Source organism: Panulirus ornatus, chromosome 18 (assembly GCF_036320965.1).
Source record: "Panulirus ornatus isolate Po-2019 chromosome 18, ASM3632096v1, whole genome shotgun sequence".
Taxonomy (NCBI): Eukaryota; Metazoa; Arthropoda; class Malacostraca; order Decapoda; family Palinuridae; genus Panulirus; species Panulirus ornatus.
In genome coordinates this window covers 6,814,349-6,835,631 of record NC_092241.1, presented here as the reverse complement: position 1 = coordinate 6,835,631, position 21,283 = coordinate 6,814,349, and the positions used below count along the sequence as shown (strand labels likewise).

At 38.3% G+C, this 21,283-nt stretch overlaps 1 protein-coding gene across 2 annotated transcripts in view; it reads right to left on the bottom strand.

The window, feature by feature from the left end:
* SCAR (wiskott-Aldrich syndrome protein family member 3 SCAR) overlaps positions 1 to 21,205 on the bottom strand; it is a 40,363-nt gene extending 19,158 nt beyond the window's left edge. Inside the window, exons 1-5 of one of the 2 annotated variants that reach the window (XM_071672818.1) lie at positions 21,169 to 21,205; positions 8,916 to 9,054; positions 5,735 to 5,927; positions 5,345 to 5,492; positions 3,495 to 3,648 (exon numbers count right to left, since the gene is read on the bottom strand). In XM_071672818.1, the coding sequence (XP_071528919.1) occupies positions 3,495 to 3,648; positions 5,345 to 5,492; positions 5,735 to 5,908 (476 nt within the window). In that variant the 5' untranslated portion in view covers positions 5,909 to 5,927; positions 8,916 to 9,054; positions 21,169 to 21,205. Of the gene's footprint in view, positions 1 to 3,494; positions 3,649 to 5,344; positions 5,493 to 5,734; positions 5,928 to 8,915; positions 9,055 to 21,106 lie in introns of both variants that reach the window. The other variant, XM_071672817.1, reaches the window with a different exon arrangement.
* Positions 21,206 to 21,283: the final 78 nt, after the last annotated feature.

The window sequence follows — 21,283 nt, the reverse complement described above, 5'->3', positions numbered from 1 at the left end:
ATTTCAGTGGCATATTTGTATAAAATGCCCTGATGCCATTCCTCATCTTATAGAACAGCATTATCATCCATCCTATTAAAGATTTCTCCAAATCTCTGTCAGGTTCATCCATCTCAGCAGATTGTTTTTCCCTCTAGTAAGGATCCATCTCCTGATTTTATGGATAGCTGGCAACTCAGCACCCCCTACACATACCCTCTGGGGTTAGCAGTCTTGAGCTGCCATGGCAGAAAATTAAGCTATATACTCTCTGGACTAACACACTAGACATGTCCAACCATCATACAATGTGTATTTCTTTTTGCAACAAGAACCATCAACCTTTGACAAATGCATATCACCGACAACTCTTAAGAGACTGATGAGTCAAACTACAGTCTAAAGACTCAAGGTTTTCAAAATGAAATAAAAAAAAAGGAAACTTTGTTCCTCCTAATAACAGGTATACTGCTAAACTGCTCCTACAGGAAGGATATAAGTGCAATATGGTAACTTAGCTAACATTGGGTTGGACTAATTTCTTGACGCCTTGCAAGTTCCCATAATTTGATTTCCACATGGCACACCACCACCACCACCTCCACCACCACAAAATGAAAGTCCTAAAAATCTAACATCACACAGGCCACTATAACTAAATGTCACCTCTGCTCTACATCATAACATTCTTACCAATACTGCCCACTACCAAGAGGATTTGAAAATAAATACAACCCCAAAAAGCACGATCAAATTGAAAACATTGTCAAAAGTCATCCCTAATCACAAGAATTTTTGTTCTGCATAAACAACTTTTGCAACCTTGCCTAAATGAAACCAAAGCCATCCTTCCACAAGCAGCACACCATTACTTTTGCAACCCTTCACTCAGGTCAACATGAAAATTTATATACAGAAACATAAACAAAAATATCTTCCTTAGATATATTACAGGGTGGTGAGAGTAAGTGAGCTTGAGAAGGAGACCTGTGTGAGGAAGTACCAGGAGAGACTGAGTACAGAATGGAAAAAGGTGAGAACAATGGAAGCAAGGGTAGTGGGGGAGGAATGGGATGTATTTAGGGAATCAGTGATGGATTGCGCAAAAGATGCTTGTGGCATGAGAAGAGTGGGAGGTGGGTTGATTAGAAAGGGTAGTGAGTGGTGGGATGAAGAAGTAAGAGTATTAGTGAAAGAGAAGAGAGAGGCATTTGGACGATTTTTGCAGGGAAAAAATGCAATTGAGTGGGAGATGTATAAAAGAAAGAGACAGGAGGTCAAGAGAAAGGTGCAAGAGGTGAAAAAAAGGGCAAATGAGAGTTGGGGTGAGAGAGTATCATTAAATTTTAGGGAGAATAAAAAGATGTTCTGGAAGGAGGTAAATAAAGTGTGTAAGACAAGGGAGCAAATGGGAACTTCAGTGAAGGGCACAAATGGGGAGGTGATAACAAGTAGTGGTGATGTGAGAAGGAGATGGAGTGAGTATTTTGAAGGTTTGTTGAATGTGTTTGATGATAGAGTGGCAGATATAGGGTGTTTTGGTCGAGGTGGTGTGCAAAGTGAGAGGGTTAGGGAAAATGATTTGGTAAACAGAGAAGAGGTAGTGAAAGCTTTGCGGAAGATGAAAGCCGGCAAGGCAGCAGGTTTGGATGGTATTGCAGTGGAATTTATTAAAAAAGGGGGTGACTGTATTGTTGACTGGTTGGTAAGGTTATTTAATGTATGTATGACTCATGGTGAGGTGCCTGAGGATTGGCGGAATGCGTGCATAGTGCCATTGTACAAAGGCAAAGGGGATAAGAGTGAGTGCTCAAATTACAGAGGTATAAGTTTGTTGAGTATTCCTGGTAAATTATATGGGAGGGTATTGATTGAGAGGGTGAAGGCATGTACAGAGCATCAGATTGGGGAAGAGCAGTGTGGTTTCAGAAGTGGTAGAGGATGTGTGGATCAGGTGTTTGCTTTGAAGAATGTATGTGAGAAATACTTAGAAAAGCAAATGGATTTGTATGTAGCATTTATGGATCTGGAGAAGGCATATGATAGAGTTGATAGAGATGCTCTGTGGAAGGTATTAAGAATATATGGTGTGGGAGGAAAGTTGTTAGAAGCAGTGAAAAGTTTTTATCGAGGATGTAAGGCATGTGTACATGTAGGAAGAGAGGAAAGTGATTGGTTCTCAGTGAATGTAGGTTTGCGGCAGGGGTGTGTGATGTCTCCATGGTTGTTTAATTTGTTTATGGATGGGGTTGTTAGGGAGGTAAATGCAAGAGTTTTGGAAAGAGGGGCAAGTATGAAGTCTGTTGGGGATGAGAGAGCTTGGGAAGTGAGTCAGTTGTTGTTCGCTGATGATACAGCGCTGGTGGCTGATTCATGTGAGAAACTGCAGAAGCTGGTGACTGAGTTTGGTAAAGTGTGTGAAAGAAGAAAGTTAAGAGTAAATGTGAATAAGAGCAAGGTTATTAGGTACAGTAGGGTTGAGGGTCAAGTCAATTGGGAGGTGAGTTTGAATGGAGAAAAACTGGAGGAAGTGAAGTGTTTTAGATATCTGGGAGTGGATCTGGCAGCGGATGGAACCATGGAAGCGGAAGTGGATCATAGGGTGGGGGAGGGGGCGAAAATCCTGGGGGCCTTGAAGAATGTGTGGAAGTCGAGAACATTATCTCGGAAAGCAAAAATGGGTATGTTTGAAGGAATAGTGGTTCCAAACATGTTGTATGGTTGCGAGGCGTGGGCTATGGATAGAGTTGTGCGCAGGAGGATGGATGTGCTGGAAATGAGATGTTTGAGGACAATGTGTGGTGTGAGGTGGTTTGATCGAGTGAGTAACGTAAGGGTAAGAGAGATGTGTGGAAATAAAAAGAGCGTGGTTGAGAGAGCAGAAGAGGGTGTTTTGAAGTGGTTTGGGCACACGGAGAGAATGAGTGAGGAAAGATTGACCAAGAGGATATATGTGTCGGAGGTGGAGGGAACGAGGAGAAGAGGGAGACCAAATTGGAGGTGGAACGATGGAGTGAAAAAGATTTTGTGTGATCGGGGCCTGAACATGCAGGAGGGTGAAAGGAGGGCAAGGAATAGAGTGAATTGGAGCGATGTGGTATACCGGGGTTGACGTGCTGTCAGTGGATTGAATCAAGGCATGTGAAGCGTCTGGGGTAAACCATGGAAAGCTGTGTAGGTATGTATATTTGCGTGTGTGGACGTATGTATATACATGTGTATGGGGGGGGGGTTGGGCCATTTCTTTCGTCTGTTTCCTTGTGCTACCTCGCAAACGCGGGAGACAGCGACAATAAAAAAAAAAAAAAAAAATTCATAAAAGTGGCAATACAAATGCATGTTTCATCTCAAAATCAACATGATATGCAAATGCTGAAGACCAATCCTTATGTATTCAATAAAAAAGAACAACCTGCATGACCCCTGCAATGTTAATCCTGTGGGTGTCTCATTTCAACAAAACTAAAAAAGAAAAAAAATCAAACATAAAAATTTTTAAATAAAGGAACACTCACCTATAAGGGTTAAGTTGGTGCAAAGGAGGAGGTTGTTCACATGTCTGATAAGTTTCTAACATTGCAGCAGGAATAGTATCCCGAGAGACCACTTGCTGGTCAAATAATGTTGAAGACTTGAAAGCTTTTCGCATATGAATATCTTGCAATGACACTGTAAATAAAATACATATAATCATGAAATAAACTTGATAATAGTTTTCTGCACAGTAACAGAAAATGCATCGACAAAATCAATGTTCTAGCAGCACAACAATAAATGCACTGCCACAAATGAAACCATACATCTGTTCTCCCTTTACCTACCCATTTCTTCATTCAAATTCATAATGCAAACAACTTGCAGATTTGCACCACTCAGACACTAAACCATCCTTCACGACAGCTACCTAAAATTCTCTCAATCAACAGCATTTTGATGGACACATTTTGTTTTCAAACCCGGTCAAGGAATAAAAATTCTTCTTGTTATACCTAACTACCTCTCCTGCCTTAATGGATAGCATTAAGAAAAACAAAAGAAAGCTTTGGTTGCACACATCCATTCTCCAGCTTTTGTGCATTAAGTGCCAAAACCAGATCCACAATCCAAAGCCAAGCCTCAAAGACCACACCATGGATTGTCTTCTCCACTCCATTTGCTGCTAATCTCAGCCCATCCAACAACCTCTCCTTTGAACACCTGCTGATGGGCTTCCACAAGGCTTCTCCGTCAACAGTACCATAGGCTTTCTCCATATCCAAAAGCGCCAACTGTGATTCATTCTCATTTCTCAAATATTTCCCAGGAAAATTTCTTGTGGTAAAACACCTGTCCACACACTCTCTACCACTCCTAAAACAAAAACGTTCCTTCTCAATTAGATGGTCTATGCAGGTGACCACCCTCTCCATCATTATTCTACCCTAAATTCAGATTTAGTCCAAGACTTCTACAGTCCCTCTGCAATTTGAGAATTAATTTGTGTTCCCCATCCTTGCTTTATATGGCAATACATTACATGCACTCATGCAGCTCTGTGGTGTCTCAGCTTAAGCCATACTATCACTGAAGAGTTTGACGAATCAATCAACAGCACTATCACTCCCATTTCATCCATCCCTGCTACTTCACTACACTGATTTATGCAAGGCTTTCACATCCTCCTTTATTTTCACTATACAACTTGCCATGATTCTTGCTGCTTGCCACATCAACCTATACATATCATATCTACCACCATAAATTTTCTCCTATTTTCAAAAAAAAGCCACAGGATCTGTGATGGACTAATAATGAACCTAAGTATTTTAGTAGACCAGTCACCTGCAAAAATTTCCTGACAAATCTCTACCAGATTACTTCTATACTGTGTATCTAACTACTGTTGCTGGCCAGGCTTTGCTGCTCTTGAGCAGAAAACAGCTCCAACAGTACGAAGTTACTCAACAAGGAAATGCCCCTCTTTGCTGTTTCATAATTACAACATTACTTAGGCACTCACCTGGAGGTAAAGCAGTCTAAAGGATTAAATGTGTATGAGGCTACATCTGTCACAACTAGCTCAATCACTATAAATCACAGATACAGCTTGTGCTTTCACAACGAAAACATAAATATATTAACACAATACTTGACCAATAAGTGGGGCAAAACTTGTGAACTAATGCTCATCTACTCCTGTGCAGTACAAAACCAACTTCACTAACATCTCAAAAAAGGTTTACCATATATATTGACATATTGATAATACTATCCAATATAGTCTGGTTAGGAGCTAAAAGCCTTCTTCATCCTCAGCTCTGTGACAAGGTTAGAAAAAGCTATGACAGTAACACAAATCCACTAAATTCATTATAAACATCTTTACCTTCTTCTACATTGCTATCTAAATTCTTGACTTTCACTGAAAGTTTGTCGACTCTGCCTTGTAACGATACTGTTCGATTCAGAATGGCCGTAGACTCTGCAATCATTTCACCAAACAAATCCTCAGCATGTCGAGAGAGTGATGACAACTGAAAGAGTTTTAATATCTTTTAAATACCTCAATTTTCTGGCACTTTGACTTATGACTAAAGTAGTTTAAAAGTTCAAATACATGTAAAGTGCCATTCAAGATGAATCCTTAACTCTCAGCAATTGTAGAATGATCTAAACTTATAGGAAAAAAAGATCCAGTACAATAAGGCATAATCTCATCAACGACAATTTGATGAAACCATTCTTTCCTGAACACTTCAGGATAAATGCCTCTTACTTGAGTGATTAAGTTGGCAAGGGTGAGGTTAGTGAATGCCTCTAAGTCTTGTGGTTGGTATGTAGCTGGCAGCAGTGCAGGGTACACACGGCCATTTTCGTCAGTGACCCACTCCTCTACCAGGGGTACCCGTGACACATGCACGGGTGACACCACCCGCTTTAGAAGTGGCATCCTCTCCTAGGTTTCAGCCCTGGAAAGTCAAAATCCTTAGTATCAACCTTACAAAGAAGAATCAAGACATAAAGCAAAACTTAAGTCTTGTAAAACTTAAGCTTTCTGTACAAGTGAAACAACTAAAAATCAAACTAAGGACAATATGCCTTTATGGTATTAGATAATTCTCAATCACTCTTGATCAGGACCACCACTTTCTGTCTCAAGGCAGATGCAACCTACATATGCAGATTTCAATGTATTATTTCTAAAAGAGCAAGAGAGAGAAGCAACAGTACACATATGAGAGAGGGATTCAGCTGATAAGAGAGAGATGGAAAAGTGTCAAGAGAAATCTCAGAGTTAAAATCTGTTACTGAAAAGGAAAGTGGATGAATGCCAACCCCCCTGCCCCCATGCATGAGAAGCATCTCTTACAGAGATGGATGGATGTCACTGGGAGAATATGTAGAAAGAGGGTCACAGGAAGAGGTATGACTCAGCTATAAAGGTTAAAAGACTAAAAAAAATAAGATGCAATATCCCTGGGGAGAGGGAATACCCACAAATCCCCTCAATGTAATAAGTGGTGACAGAGGGGTTATACCATTACTTTCTACAATTGGGAACAGAAGAAGGAACTATGTGAGGATATTCAATCTAAGGCTCAATTATCTGTTCCTGACACTGCCTCATTAATGTGGAACATGGCAAGCATCCATTCATCTATTCTTTAGCTGTCATGTGTAATGTACTGAAGCCACAGCTCCTTATCCACAACCAAGCCTGAGAGAACTTTCCATGGTTCACCCAAGATGCTTCAACCTCAGTATACCACCTTATTCAATTCACTCTATACCGTCCATGCCTTTCACCCTTATGCATGTTCAAGCCACTATTGCTGTAAAGTTTTTCCACTCCATCCTTCCATCTCCAATTTGGTCTCCCTGTTCTCCTTTTTCCCTCCACTTCTGATAAATATATCCAGTTAGTCAACATTTCCTCACTCATTCTCTCTCTATGACCAAACCATTTTAGCACACTCTCTTCTGCTCTCTCACCTACACTCTTTTTATTACCAAACATCTCTCTTACCCTTTTATTACTTACTTAATCAAACGACCTCATCACATATTGTCCTCAAACATTTCTTTTCATTTCCAACCCTCTTCAGTACAACCTTATCCGTAGCCCATGACTCGCATCCATATAATTTTGCTGAAACTACTACTCCTTTGAACATACTCATTTTTGCTCTCCCATATAAAATTCTTTCTAAACATTCTTCAGCATACCCAGAACCTTTGCCCTTCCTAACCCACCCTAAGACTCACTTCCATGGTTCCATTTGCTGCCAAGTCTACTCCCAGGTACATAAAGCACTTCACTTCCTCCAAGTTTTCTCTATTCACACTCACATCCTAACTAATCTGTCTCTCAACCCTGCTAAACCCAATGACTCTGCTTTTAGTTACCTTTACTCTAAACTTCCTCCTTTCACACACTTTTCCAAACTCAGTCGCTAACTTCGGCAGCATTTGCTTCCCAGGCCATCTCATTCCCCACAGTCTGTACACTCGTTCCTATCTCCATGACTATGGCATATATATATCTTATCTAGTTATTATACTTTGTCGCTGTCTCCCTTGTTAGCGAGGTAGTGCAAGAAACAGACAAAAGAATGGCCCAACCCACCCACATATACATGTATATACATACACGTCCACACACGCACATATACATATATATACATGGGCATAATTCATACTTGCTGCCTTTATTCATTCCTGTCAGCACCCCACCACACATGAAATGACAACCCCCCTCCCCCTGCACGCGCGCGAGGTAGCACTAGGAAAAGACAACAAAGGCCACATTCGTTCACACTCAGTCTCCAGCTGTCATGTACAATGCACCAAAACCACAGTTCCCTTTCCACATCTAGGCCCCACAAAACTTTCCATGGTTCACCCCAGATGCTTCACATGCCCTGGTTCAATCCCGTATACCACATCATTCCAATTCACTCTATTCCTTGCACGCCTTTCACCCTCCTGCATCTTCAGGCCCTGATTGCTCAAAATCTTTTTCACTCCATCCTTCCACCTCCAATTTGGTCTCACACTTCTCATTCCCTCCACCTCTGACACATATATCCTCTTTGTCAATCTTTCCTCACTCATTCTCTACATGTGACCAAACCATTTCAATACACCCTCTCTTGCTCTCTCAACCACACTTTCCCTTACCACACATATCTCTTTCCTTTTCATTACTTCCTCAATCAAACCACCTCACACCACATATTGTCCTAAAACATCTCACTTCCAACACATCTACCTCCACACCACCCCATCTACAGCCCATGCCCCACAACCATATAACATTGTTGGAACCACTATTCCTTCAAACATATCCACTTTTGCTCTCCGAGATAATGCTCTCGCCTTCCACACATTCTTCAACGCTTCCAAAGCCTTCGCCCCCTCCCCCACTCTGTGACAATCTTCCGCTTCCATGGTTCCATCTGCTGCTAAATCCACTCCCAGATACCTAAAACACTTCACCTTGTCCAGCCTTTCTCCAATCAAACTCACCTCCCAACTGACTTGTCCCTCAACCCTACTGAACCTTGCTCTTTTTCACATTTACTCTCAGCTTTCTTCTTTCACACACTCTACCAAACTCAGTCACCAGCTTCTGCAGTGTGTATATGGGTGGATGGGCCATGATTTGTCTGTTTCCTGGCGTTACCTTGCTGACGTGGGAAACAGCGATTAAGTATAATAATATAAAATACACATAAAAATACAAAGATATACTTGTACACTTAAACAAATTAAAAAAAAAGACAGGAAAAATTCAAGAATGTGGTTAATGTTTGGCCCCCAGGGCTGCTGTACTAGTAGCGTTCAGCAGTATAAACACGGTGGTTCTCTCTCACTATAAGTATGGCAGCCCTGATAGCTTCAATTTCAGTAACCTGCAGCATGCACAAACAAGCATGAAAATATGAATTCCTTACCTGTGGCTATAAAAGTGAACCGTGTGTGGCCAAACTCTTCCTGTTTGGCCGCCACTTTTGTGCCTCGGTGGCATGCGCCTTATTTATATTTCAAAAGCCTACAACCAAATCTCCTCCTTCACCTGAATATACATTTTCTCTGAAATGAAAACAAATGAGAAATTTACAACAAGGTCAATAATGATTAACTTAAATTGAATGAAATGGTTTTCCAAAGATGGTTGTACCCACGAAGACTACATCAAATTTCGTGAGTATCAAGCTATAAAATGTTGACACTGCTATCTACAGTGTGTAAATAATGTGATGTTTAAAGTCAAGGAGGCCTTACAGTATACCTATAAATCTCCCACTATAAAGATATTCTCTTCACTGGCAGGCTAGTAAACTCATGATCAACACTTTTCATAAGCATTTTTTTGTCTAATCATCAATATCTAGTGTCAATATATCAAGTGGCAACCTTAAAACTTAACAGAAGGCTACATTATGCAGATATTTTGTAATGATTCATCATATTTGCACCACACCAGCAACAAGAAAATGATGCACAACTAGTAATCGTCTACAGAAGTAAATAAAACAATAATAAAAACTGCATTGGTGAAAAATAAACATCAAACCAATTAAACAGTGCACAGACTTTCTAGTAAGCAGTTAGTTACCTTAATTTGGTAGCAGAACAACAACCGTTGTACATTTGCTAAACGAATACAACCAAGGAATATGTAATCAAGAATATTTGACCAAACATAAAAAAAGTGATAAAATTAAGTGTTTTTAGGAACTTTTGAGAGACCCATGCTGTTATTTTCTTTTTAGAAATTTCTTTGATCACATTTATCACAATGGAAGAGTTCAACTACAGCACAGCAGGAATACAACAGAACAAAAATTTCAAGTTCCAACCTAAAATGGAACTGGCTGAAACTGAAAATGTTTCGGCCTGAAATGGAACTGGCTGAAACTGAAAATGTTCCAGCCTGAAATGGAACTGGCTGAAACCGACAAATGTTCCAGCCAGAATCAATTATTAAAGTATCAACAAACATCTTTCTTCCACCACCAGGCACTACTTTCCCACCTTTTCCATCTATACATTCTGGTCCCTACCGATATACTGCAGAATATGTAAGTCTGTTAGGTACATTGCGCAGTTTATGGAGAACTTACACGAGCTAGATATGATGAAATCATTTGATCTCAATGAGCAAAACTTTTTTCAAGGGCCCAATAATGATGGCTGCCACAGACTCTGCCTAAAGTCCTGGATGTTATGGATGTGAGGAGCTGTCTTTAACTTAATGGATTCTGTGGTGCTTACTGGACTTTAGGGGCAAGGATTCAGGGAAGGGCATACAAGATTTGGTTTCTGAAGATCCAATATGTATCAGAGTGCTTCATCATCATATCTTTCAAAAAGGGAGAAACTTAACATAGCTATCTTTTTCATGCTTACTGGGATGAAGTGGCTACATATCATGGGATAACACATAAAAGGGAACAAGATATCCCTTTCAGTATGATGAGTTTTGCATGAGTTTCAGTGTGCCAAGAGTTTTTCACCTTTTTTCAACATGTTAAAATATGTTAACAATCCTGTTGAAGTACTTTGCCTCAACTGAGGTAAAATGTTTGTCCACAAGATTGTATCCATTGCTATGAATGAAATCAGAGGAATGAAGCCTTCAGTGTTTTGTTAGATGATGATTATGAAAGCCTTTTGAATTTTGAAAACCTGCATTAGATCAGCTCTTAACCTTGTTTCTAAGCTTATGCAGAACCTTAAGCTTGGCTGTTTGAATCCTAGCTTCATTTCAAGTCTTATTTAAGGCTCTGCTTTTGGCTACAACAAAGCTGTATTAAATCACTATTAGATGAAGCTCGGAATTGACTTATCTTTTTTGTAGATTTTCATCTCGATGTTTTCATTCAAAAAAAGTGTCTCTCACTGTATAAGCAACATGCATAAAAGAGTGGCTGGAAGCAGAACCATAGATATGAATATGAGAAGCTGGAAGCAGAACCATAGATATGAATATGAGAAGACTTTCATCAAATGAATGGTTTGAAAGTTTTTCTCTGAATTATCTGTATGGCTCTACACTCTTAAGACTCAAGTCTGGGAGTTTTCAATAACTTCCACTAACATGAATAGCCTTAAAAGGACCCACATTTTGTCGCTGCTTGCATTGCTTTAAGTGACATAGTTTCATTCTGGCCAGCTATTCAGTTAAAGTTACATCTGGAACTATATCTCTGAAAAAATAGGTTTCTAACCAGAAGTAACTAGCTAGAACAAAGTTCTGGTGCACTTCTACAGCTAAGTGAACTAGACACAAGACACAGATGATGGAACACATCTTTTTCTTTCTTTTTTTTTTGTAAGACTGGTTTCCCATACGTTAACAGCTGCTACTAAAGACAAGAGAGTCTCTCTCAGTTATGACTGTATAGGTTACATGAAAATCTAAAGGCATCACATACGCAACAAAGTCTTGGATTATCTTAAAAAACCATTTTGATTTTGGGTAGGTGTGGTACATTCTGATGTATTTCATTTACATGAAAAAGGAGCATAATTAACATTAAATATCTATAGCTGAAGCTAAGAAGTTAGACAAAATGAAACTTGCCCAAAAAGAAACTTAGGGAGTGATTTAGAAACAAGATAAACAAATATAAAACAATCATAAAAGAACAAACAATCATAAAAGGAAGTATAAAGTTATGTTTTGACAGTCCTCCTGGTGTCACTGTATATGGCATACAAATGAATAACTTTTTGCTAACACATTTCCATCTCTGAAAGTGTATGCAAGTATAACAATGCATTAAAGTAAAACACCTAACAATCATGTCACTTTCTGAAAACTTCTCAACACCATCTACCCTTAATCCAGATATTACAAATTCTAGCATTAAAGTTTTAAACAAATCCTTCCAACACACAGCACGAGGGTCATTTCATAGAGAAAGCTTAAACATCAAATTAACATTAAATTTACATCTGGAGAGACAAAGCTCTCCCACATAAGCAAATGTTACAAAGAACATTACCTGTCTTTCTGTCAGAAACATATTAACAAAGTAAAATAAAAGGCCTGAAACAATAAACAAGGACCTCAATACACACACAAACTACTTCCTTCCCAAGTGGAAGTATAGGCAAGACTGTCAGAGGAAGCATTCCATAGCATCACAAAAAGGATAAACTGGCAACTCTTCACCCTGTGGTTCTGATACACAGTCCAAAAGTTCACTGCATTACACTAAGAAGGTAACATGCTCAAAAAGAGCAAAGACAAGTGTTGTGACATCCTTTTACTGTCTTATGTCCAGTGGTGTGAACAAAAATTAGAGGCAACTGAGTTGTTATTTCTAGGCAGCTGCGGCAACTGTGAGGCCCTGGCAAAAGGGTAATAAGGAAGTTCAGCCAGCCCGTTCCCTCACTACATCCAACCACTCCAACCAACAACATTACTTCTTTCCCTTACATTTCACGCACAATGTACTACTATGATCAATCCTATTTCTAAAACATTTCAACATAACTTGAAAGAAATCATTTCAGTACCTGTAAGTCTAAATCTATAAGAATATTACAGATAAGCCCAACCAACATTCAAACAAAATGCAAGTCACATGACTTTATGCCAAAAATATTACATATTCACAATCCTTACGTGCATAAAGGGCACTGCAATCTTAAGTTCAAGAAAAAACTGAGAGAAAAATATACATCTTAAAAAGAATGTTATTTCACAGACTCTATTTTAGGTCACATATGAAGAACAACAAGCTTTTTAAAAATCATTCAAATACATCTGAAGGGTAAAACTCTAAAGAGAAAACCTAATATAAATGAAAATATTCAACACAGGAGATAAAGATGAATCTTATATGCAACTAACATGTTAAAACAAGGCTGTTATAATACTAATCTGCACTTACAAGAAAAAATGAACAATCTAATTTAACAAATAACACTCTTTCTCAGATTCTGTAATTTGTTCTTGGTAAACATACACTCTTAAAAATTGTAAAAATTGTAAAATTGTAAAAGAAGGCAAACATAACACTTTCACACTTGATAGAAAACCAGATGTTGTAAGCAGTACAAGACTCCATCATATGTCCAAGCTAACACTTACACATACACCATTATCCTGAGTGAAAAATAACCACATTTATGTAATATTAAAGAGTGTCTCAGTTCATCTAATCCTCTCTTCAACTAGGCAGGTCAATCTACATTCCCCACAGCTGTCTCACGACAGGCTACAGAGGTGCCTTACCATACTATAAGTCTTCCACAGGCAACATTCAAATTGCAACATCTCTTCATGGTCTGACATATAAACTTATACACCATTAACATCTGCCAGAAAACATTCACCCTCTGCTTTCTATCTTTTCCATTTCACCCTACATTTCCCTCAGTAGTGCACACTTCTGTGACAAACCTCCTTATCATTTCTTTACATCCTACAAGGATACACAGTAAAAGAGAATGCAAGAAAAACTAAAATATGCAACACGCAGAAACATAAGTGGAGCAAACAGAGGAGAAAGTAAGAAATGCTGAGTGAGAAATAATGGAGTCACATGGATAAGAACAAAGAATAAACAAAGAAAGTTATTCATAATGTTCCATTATTCATTTCTTTAAATACTATCTAAAGTACTTTAGATTAAATGAAGTTGATCCAAATGTACCATCTGTGTGCATGAAGGAAGGACAAAAAAAATCAAACTGAACCTTTTCAAAAAAAGTTGATGGTTATTTAAAGGATCACAAAAGAATCTCTCAAAGGTGAATTAAACAACACAAGTCAGTACGCAGCACAAGACAGAATGAAGAAATCGGTAATCAAAGATCTAATGACTATGACAAACATGCATTTACAAATTTCAATCCATCAGAAGGAGCCATTAGTGCAGCAATCAAATAAAAAAAGAGAACTAGGCATTAGGGCCTGATGGTATTCCCAGCATTACTAAAAAAGAAAAAAATAATGACAAGGAAAACAAGAGCCAAACTTCAAGCACTGATGATAAGGCATGGCACACAGACCTATCCAACATAACAGATATTACATGAAGTGGCATACTTTGCACCAATACACAAAGGGAGATCCAAGCTGCAACTGAAACAACATGGACCACTGAGCTTAACCTCATATAATCTAAAGTACTTAAGATAGTAATAAAGAAATGCATAAAGGAACATCTGATTAACATCTAATTCATTTAAGAAGACCAGCCTGGTTTTGCATGCGGTACAAGCAAGAACACACAACTATTAGCTCACTAAAAGGAAACACAGTACGTGACACTTTAAAGAGAGGAAAAGGAGATATCTTTCAAAATCATCCGGCAGTAAATTATGTAATCCCACTAAAAAGTAGCAAAACAAAATATTATGAGGAAAATAGGAAACTGGATCAAAGAATTTCAAACCAAAAGTACATTTAAAGTAGTTGAAAATGAAAACATGCCTGACAAATATGTGCTTTTACTTGCTCTGCAAGGAGCAGTTAATCTCAATATTCTTTATGACCTTGATTTCTGACTAGATGAAAAAAAAAAAGAAAGAATATTCCAAAGTTTTACACACGATGAAGAAAAAACAAAGTAAAAGGAGGAATACCAAAGAAAAATGCAGAAAGATCTGGTTACAAATGGGCAGAAGAGAACCTAATAAAGTTTAATGAGGGGAAATTTGAACAAATAAGTCATGGTACAAGTAACACTTCAGCACTTGCACACAAAAGCCCTTCAGGAAAGTTAACATCAAGCTGGGGAGCATTACATTCTAAAGAACATATATAATATACTCTCAAGCCAATTAATGAGTGGCATTATACCAAGAATTTTATATAAAAAAAAAATACTGATAAAAAAAGATTTACTGTACACTTAAGATGATAAACTTAATACTGTGTCATATGATCACCAGTTAAGTAGACTGAAACAAATCACAAAAGAATGCAGAGGCATTTTACAAGTAAAAGCAGTGGACATGAACACATGAACTACCACTCAAAGATTGAAATACTTAAAAAAGCCTGGCAACAAACAGAAGGTATAAAGAGCAACATTCTAAACCTGAAAAAAAAAAAAAAAAAAAAACAGAACTAGAAAATTCACTTAGAGTAACTACAGAAACATATAAAAGAAGACTAGACTCTTGGTATGAAAACTACACTAGACAACCTCAAATAGATAACAATACCAGAAAAACAGCAACCAAGAAAAATAGCGTGATAGCAAGATATATGATGAGTGGAGGAATGGCAGTAGAGAGAAACAGTCTAACAAGCAAATGGTGAGATGTGTGCTATGCACTAGCTATGCCATTATGGCACATCAATAACAGTCAATGAACAAGGGGATGAGCTTAAAACAAAAACATATATGAGTGAATGAGAGGAGAAATCTCGGGTGACAAAAGTAAGTTTTGAAGGTTTGAAATTAAAAACATTTTCTCTCTGAAGCAGAATCCTGCAAGCATTGTGAGACACAGAGCTTGGTATATGCCAGCCTGGGCTTGTTCAGCCTTATACACACAAGGAAACAACAGCCTACTCACCCTTTGTGAACGTCTCAATAATGTTCACAGTAAGATGCTCATGTGAACCTGTCAGCATCTGCTGTGTCATTACTGCTGATACCAACATGTCCAGGACAACAGCAGAATTCTACACTCTTATACTAGACTGGATTCTTATAATCCAATTTTGGATTCTCCGAACTATGTGATGCATTGGAGGAGTGTGATATGAATTGGAGTGCACACTTGGAATACGATAAAACTGCAAACTCACTTTTTAAACTACTTAATAAATTCAAGTACAGCCTGAATAACATACGTTCTGCAGTACATATGGAAGATCCACTAGGTAGTTTCTGTTTATATGATTTTTCTTTATTAACTACAGCAAAGCCTACACCATCACATTTTGAGTCACCAGTAGATATCTTTGTCCAGCAAAAATCTTTATTTTGTTTTTATGAACAGCATCGTGCTGTGGAAAAGTGGATTTTGTCACTAAAGGAGCAATGTTGCCTTTGACTTTTCATCCAATTCCGGCAAAGTTTGATCTTGGAAACCTTACATGGATGGAACCAGGCAGAATCTACTTCAATTGAGAGTATGTCCAAACCACTTTCATTAATGCCATTTTCTATTCTTAAGCCAAAAAGCTTGGGGAACTTTGGATGTTCATCAAATAACTCAGTCCTCTAATCAGCAAAAACATACTTGTAAATACAGATAGATGGTGTGCATTTAAGACTAAAGAGATACTTTAAGCCAGGTTCTTCGTGTCTGAAATTCTTGAGGTGCTCACAAAAATTTTCATGTGGGCTTTAACTCTAGAATATGTATAACAATACTCCTGATCACAATCTGATACCATGATTATGGACAATCCTAATCTACGAATGTCAAATTTATCTGACAGCTACTGTCCAGTTCCCATCTACAATATAGATCATATAACCTTAGCATGGTTTTCCTATCTGTTCCCAGGAGTAGCAAGACACTACCTTTAAAATGCTTGGAGACTGACACTTTAAATCTATGACTTTCAATAAGTGCCAATATCAATCTTCCATTAAAAAACCAAGACAAATTATTCTGCCTCCTTTTCATATGGAATGAGAGTGCCTTTCACTAATACATGTGGAATTGCTGATCTTTTAATCTTGTACTTATTTCATACCTGTTCGGCATTTCCTGCAATAGCGAGGTAGTGCTAGGAACAGATGAAAAAAGGCTGCATCTACTAACATCCATTCTCTAGCTGTCATGTGTAATGCACTTAAAACACAGCTCCCTATCCACAACCTAACCCCAGAGAACTTATCCCACATGCTTCACATGCCCTGGTTTAGTCCACTGACAGAACATTTGACCCAAGTAAAGTACATCATTCCAATTCACTCAACCCCATGCATGCCTTTCACCCTCCTCCATGTTCAGGTCCCAGTCACTCAAATTTTTTTTTTCCCCCATCCTTCCATCTCCAATTGAGTCTCCCCATTCTCCTTGTTGCCTCCACTTCTGGCACACTTTTATGTTGAAGGCTCCAGTTAAGGATAAAAGTCCACATCAAGGTCAGGCTTTAATTCAAATATAAGAGAGAATTATGAAATGGAAACGAAAAGACATAGGAGAATATTCACAAATTTTGGAGGAAGTGAAAAACCCATCTTTTAAAATGTGCCAGGTCATATCCTCTTTGTCAACCTTTCCTCACTCATTCACTCTATATATCTAAACCATTTCAGCACAACCATTTTATTCTCTCAACACTTTCATTTCATCATCTATTTGATCAATCCAACTCATACCACATATTGTCCTCAAACATTTCAGTTCCAACATATCACCCTCCTCCACATAGTAAAATGTATAGCAGTAAATTCTCGTTCTGAGAAATAATCAAAACCACAGTTATTTACCCAGTCAGCAGTCTTATCAATAGTAACTTGCAAGCCTCTTACAGCAACTGCAGAAGATGTACAATTAATAGCCAAATCATGAACAAAAAGGAAATAATCTAACAACCCTAGGAATAATTCTCAATAATATCAAAGGCATTAACTTTTAACATGCTGACCAGTGGTACACCTTCTTACCGAGGGAACTCCCTTAAAAATTTGCAACCAACCTTCACTTTCAAATCTAAGTCTTTCAAAGTCGTTTGCATAATCCTTAACAACCAGCCTGAAGGCCCATTTTGTGAGAGTGCCCAATGATACCATCACATCTTCCTGCTGTTCATCAGAGGGTTTCTCTTCACAGAACACTGCTATGGTATGATGTTTAATAAAGAAATCCTTTCCAAATGTCACTTCATACATGTATCATGTGGTAGACTGCAACCTAATAAAATCACATCGGAGTGGAATTATAGTTATATCTTTCAAGGCATCACACCACTCTATCATTAAAATGTTTTTCCATTAGCTTACAAAGACAATTACTCCACAAAATAGGTCTATGGCACCCTTAACTTAATTATGAATAGTAAGGATATGAGACACCATTCAACTACTTGGGAGTACAACTAACATCCATACTAAGTTAAACATATTCAACAAGAATTCCATGAAGAATTCAGGAAGATGTTTTAACATATCATGGTGTATGTCATTCTTCCCTGAATCACTAAATCATGTCAGATACAGAAAATATCATTTTTCCCCACAAAGTAGGGATAGATCTCTTTGTCTACTTCTTTCGACCAACGTGGGAGATCTGCTGATATTAAGTACTGACAAGAAACTTTCAGCAAGAATATTTGCAACTGCAGAAGGGATATTGATGCCCTAATCAATACGGCAAAGCAAAGGAGTGGGAGAATAATTTTTAACCATCTTCCCTACTGTCTTAAATTTTTTGGGGTTCCTTATTGGAGATGATATGCCCTCTTGGCTAATTTGAAAAAGCTTTTTCTTTTTTGGTAAATATCAGTAATCTTTGATAAATCACCCTATTAGCTACAGAATTATTAACCCTACATCTCCAGTTTAGCTCTGCATTCATATCAGATCAGGATACTGAGTGATTCTGTTTTGCAGTGATGGTGGGGTGTTTAAAGAATGAAATTATACTGGAGGAGCTTGCTTTGAAGTATTGAATTTCACTCAGTAATTCTTGATATGGTGACAGTGGTGAAGCTTATCAGAGTGGGAAAATCTGAAGTTAACAGTACAACAGATAAAATGTAAAAATTTAACAGAACATGGGAGAACATAAATCTTAATCCTGCACCTCAACAGGGCCACTATCAATACCTCTCCTTTGTCAACTTGTGCTGGATGCTAGCAATTTCAAGTAAAAACTGGAATTCATCTTTTGGTACATTTGATTACATTTTGAAAAAAAAAAAAATTAAAAAGATTGCAAAAACTTTTCTTATATATGAAAAGTCTATAAAATCACAAGTAATAAGGTGGCATGGAGAAAGTAGCTAAATGAATAACTGACACCAACTGTCCCCCAAATACGGTAGCAACCATTCGTATCACTCGCATAAAATTTCAGTTGGCTGATGCAGGTATTCTATGTTTATAAATCTTGGTGACCATAGCATCACTAACATCAAATTTCAGTTCTCAGACGCAAGTTTTCTTGGATCATCATCTCTGTTCTAATCTTATGGAATCAATGTTGCCACTGTAAAGAGTGATTTAAAAGTGAAAGATTTTTCATTTCGACTCTAACAAAACCAAGTAACTCGTTAGTGGCAGGGTTGTGTGAGGGGAAAACGTGGAGTTAGATAATAAGTAAGCAATGTAAATTCCCAATAAATACGAATATATAAAGATGACCTGCCTATTTTACTGCTACTTACGTCCTATGGGTTCCACCAACAGTGAAATTTCATCATCAAAACATGTACTCCAGTAAGTTCAGATGTCTGTATTGGTACAGGAATCTGACCACGTACAGAATAAATTTCACTGGCATCAACTCAATCTCTCTCTCTCTATAAACATTTGAACTCATTCAACATATTCGCAAAGCTTATATTCAGTCAGATTCACCTGTTATCATGCATGATGGCATTCAGGGGAATGCATCAATAATAGAAATATCTAGACCCTGCAAGCAAGTTTCCTTGAATTACACCTTCACTCGACTTGGATATCAATTTTCACCCTGACATAAAGCTATACAGAATCCAATAAAAGCTCCTGGTAATCATATTTTGTCAGCTTTTTTGGAGTACAGTCATTCACGACCTTATGTGTTGAAATATCCCTTCTGTACATATGTAATAATTAAACTCTCAACTGTTGACACACGAGTGGCTTTAACCCCACGAATTTTCTCCACTTCAAAACCCTATCCAATCCAAAGTTCATAGAGCAGGAGGTGCTACACCAAAACCCCCAAGCCTTATGTTAACTCTAAACAATGTAAGGAAATCATTGGTAATACTTTCACGAAAATCTATCACCTGTAACACATGCATCCATATACCGAAACCTTCCCATCACTTCTCACTCAAATCATACTTGTAATAAAGTAAATATCAACTGCTATGGGATGGCTGGGTGAGGCCTTGGTAGGCTGCATTGATTTTCTTTTCCAAATTTCAACTTTTATGTCGAACCCAAGGGGGGCCCCTGAACTTTATAACCCATATCAGCGTCACCAAATATCATACTCCAATAAATAGAATGTGATCACATAATAAAATAACACACAATCCTCAACACCACCACACCTACACTCGTCTCATCCGCTGCTATATCACTGTCAGGACAAAATGGTCCTACAAACAAAGATATGAACACAACATGGATGAAACACGAGCTACTTTATCAACAAAAAAAATCTGTGATCAATGGAAACCAAATGAGGTAACAGGACTAAGGGCATTGTCATCAGTACTGAGATCAAAGTTTGTGATTTTTACTCTTAATCAAGCCAAAAAAAAAAAAAATATATGTATATATATATATATATATATATATATATATATATACACTACACATCTCCCAATCTAGATTGATAAGATATCTAGAGAGAGAGGAGGGGGATCAAAGGCCATCTCCCCCCAAAGCAAGCTAAGGAAGAGGTGGAAATCCAGCTATGCCCACACCCCGTCCTATTGGTACACACCAGCTACAGCTGGGGGAATGACCACCTCATATCCCCCCCCCCAGGGGTTCTCCCCACCCCCCCCCTCCCCCATCCACAATGACCCATCACCGTGCATTCCCCCCCACCACCGAGGCCAATGGCCGTATGACAATGGCCATATTATCAGAAATGGGTAACAGGAGGATGAGTCATGGGTGGATTACTCTACCACCCTCCCCTCCTCCCCCAGTGATGGGAGGGGAGGGGCAGCTGGCACCACAACAAACATTTGCAATTCACCTTCACAGTCGTCTTATTCCCCTCCCATCACTTTCTGACAACCTAGCCTAGGCCCCAGTACCTCGGTGCGACCGACCGTTCACCAGGTGTTTCCATGACGTTGCGCTGAAAGGCCCCACAATGGTAATTTTCTTATTAAAATAGATAGAAATGGCGTCTGTTTTCATTGACGCTCAAGTTTCACGTAATTTCGATTAATTCAATTCTGTAAATAAACATCAAGTACAGTAACTCCACAAAGAAATGGTTCGGTCAAACCTTATGAGTCAAGAGGAATTATTACCATGTCGACAGAGGTGTTTGGGGCGAGACAATTGAAGAAAATTAGATAAACAATTCCCTAACCTGCCAAAACATAGGAGGGTGGAGAGTAACGTCTGGTAGCAAACACAACGAAATCATGATAAGAAAATATAAACATAAAATTACACACATTGATTTATAATTAGAAAAAAGTATC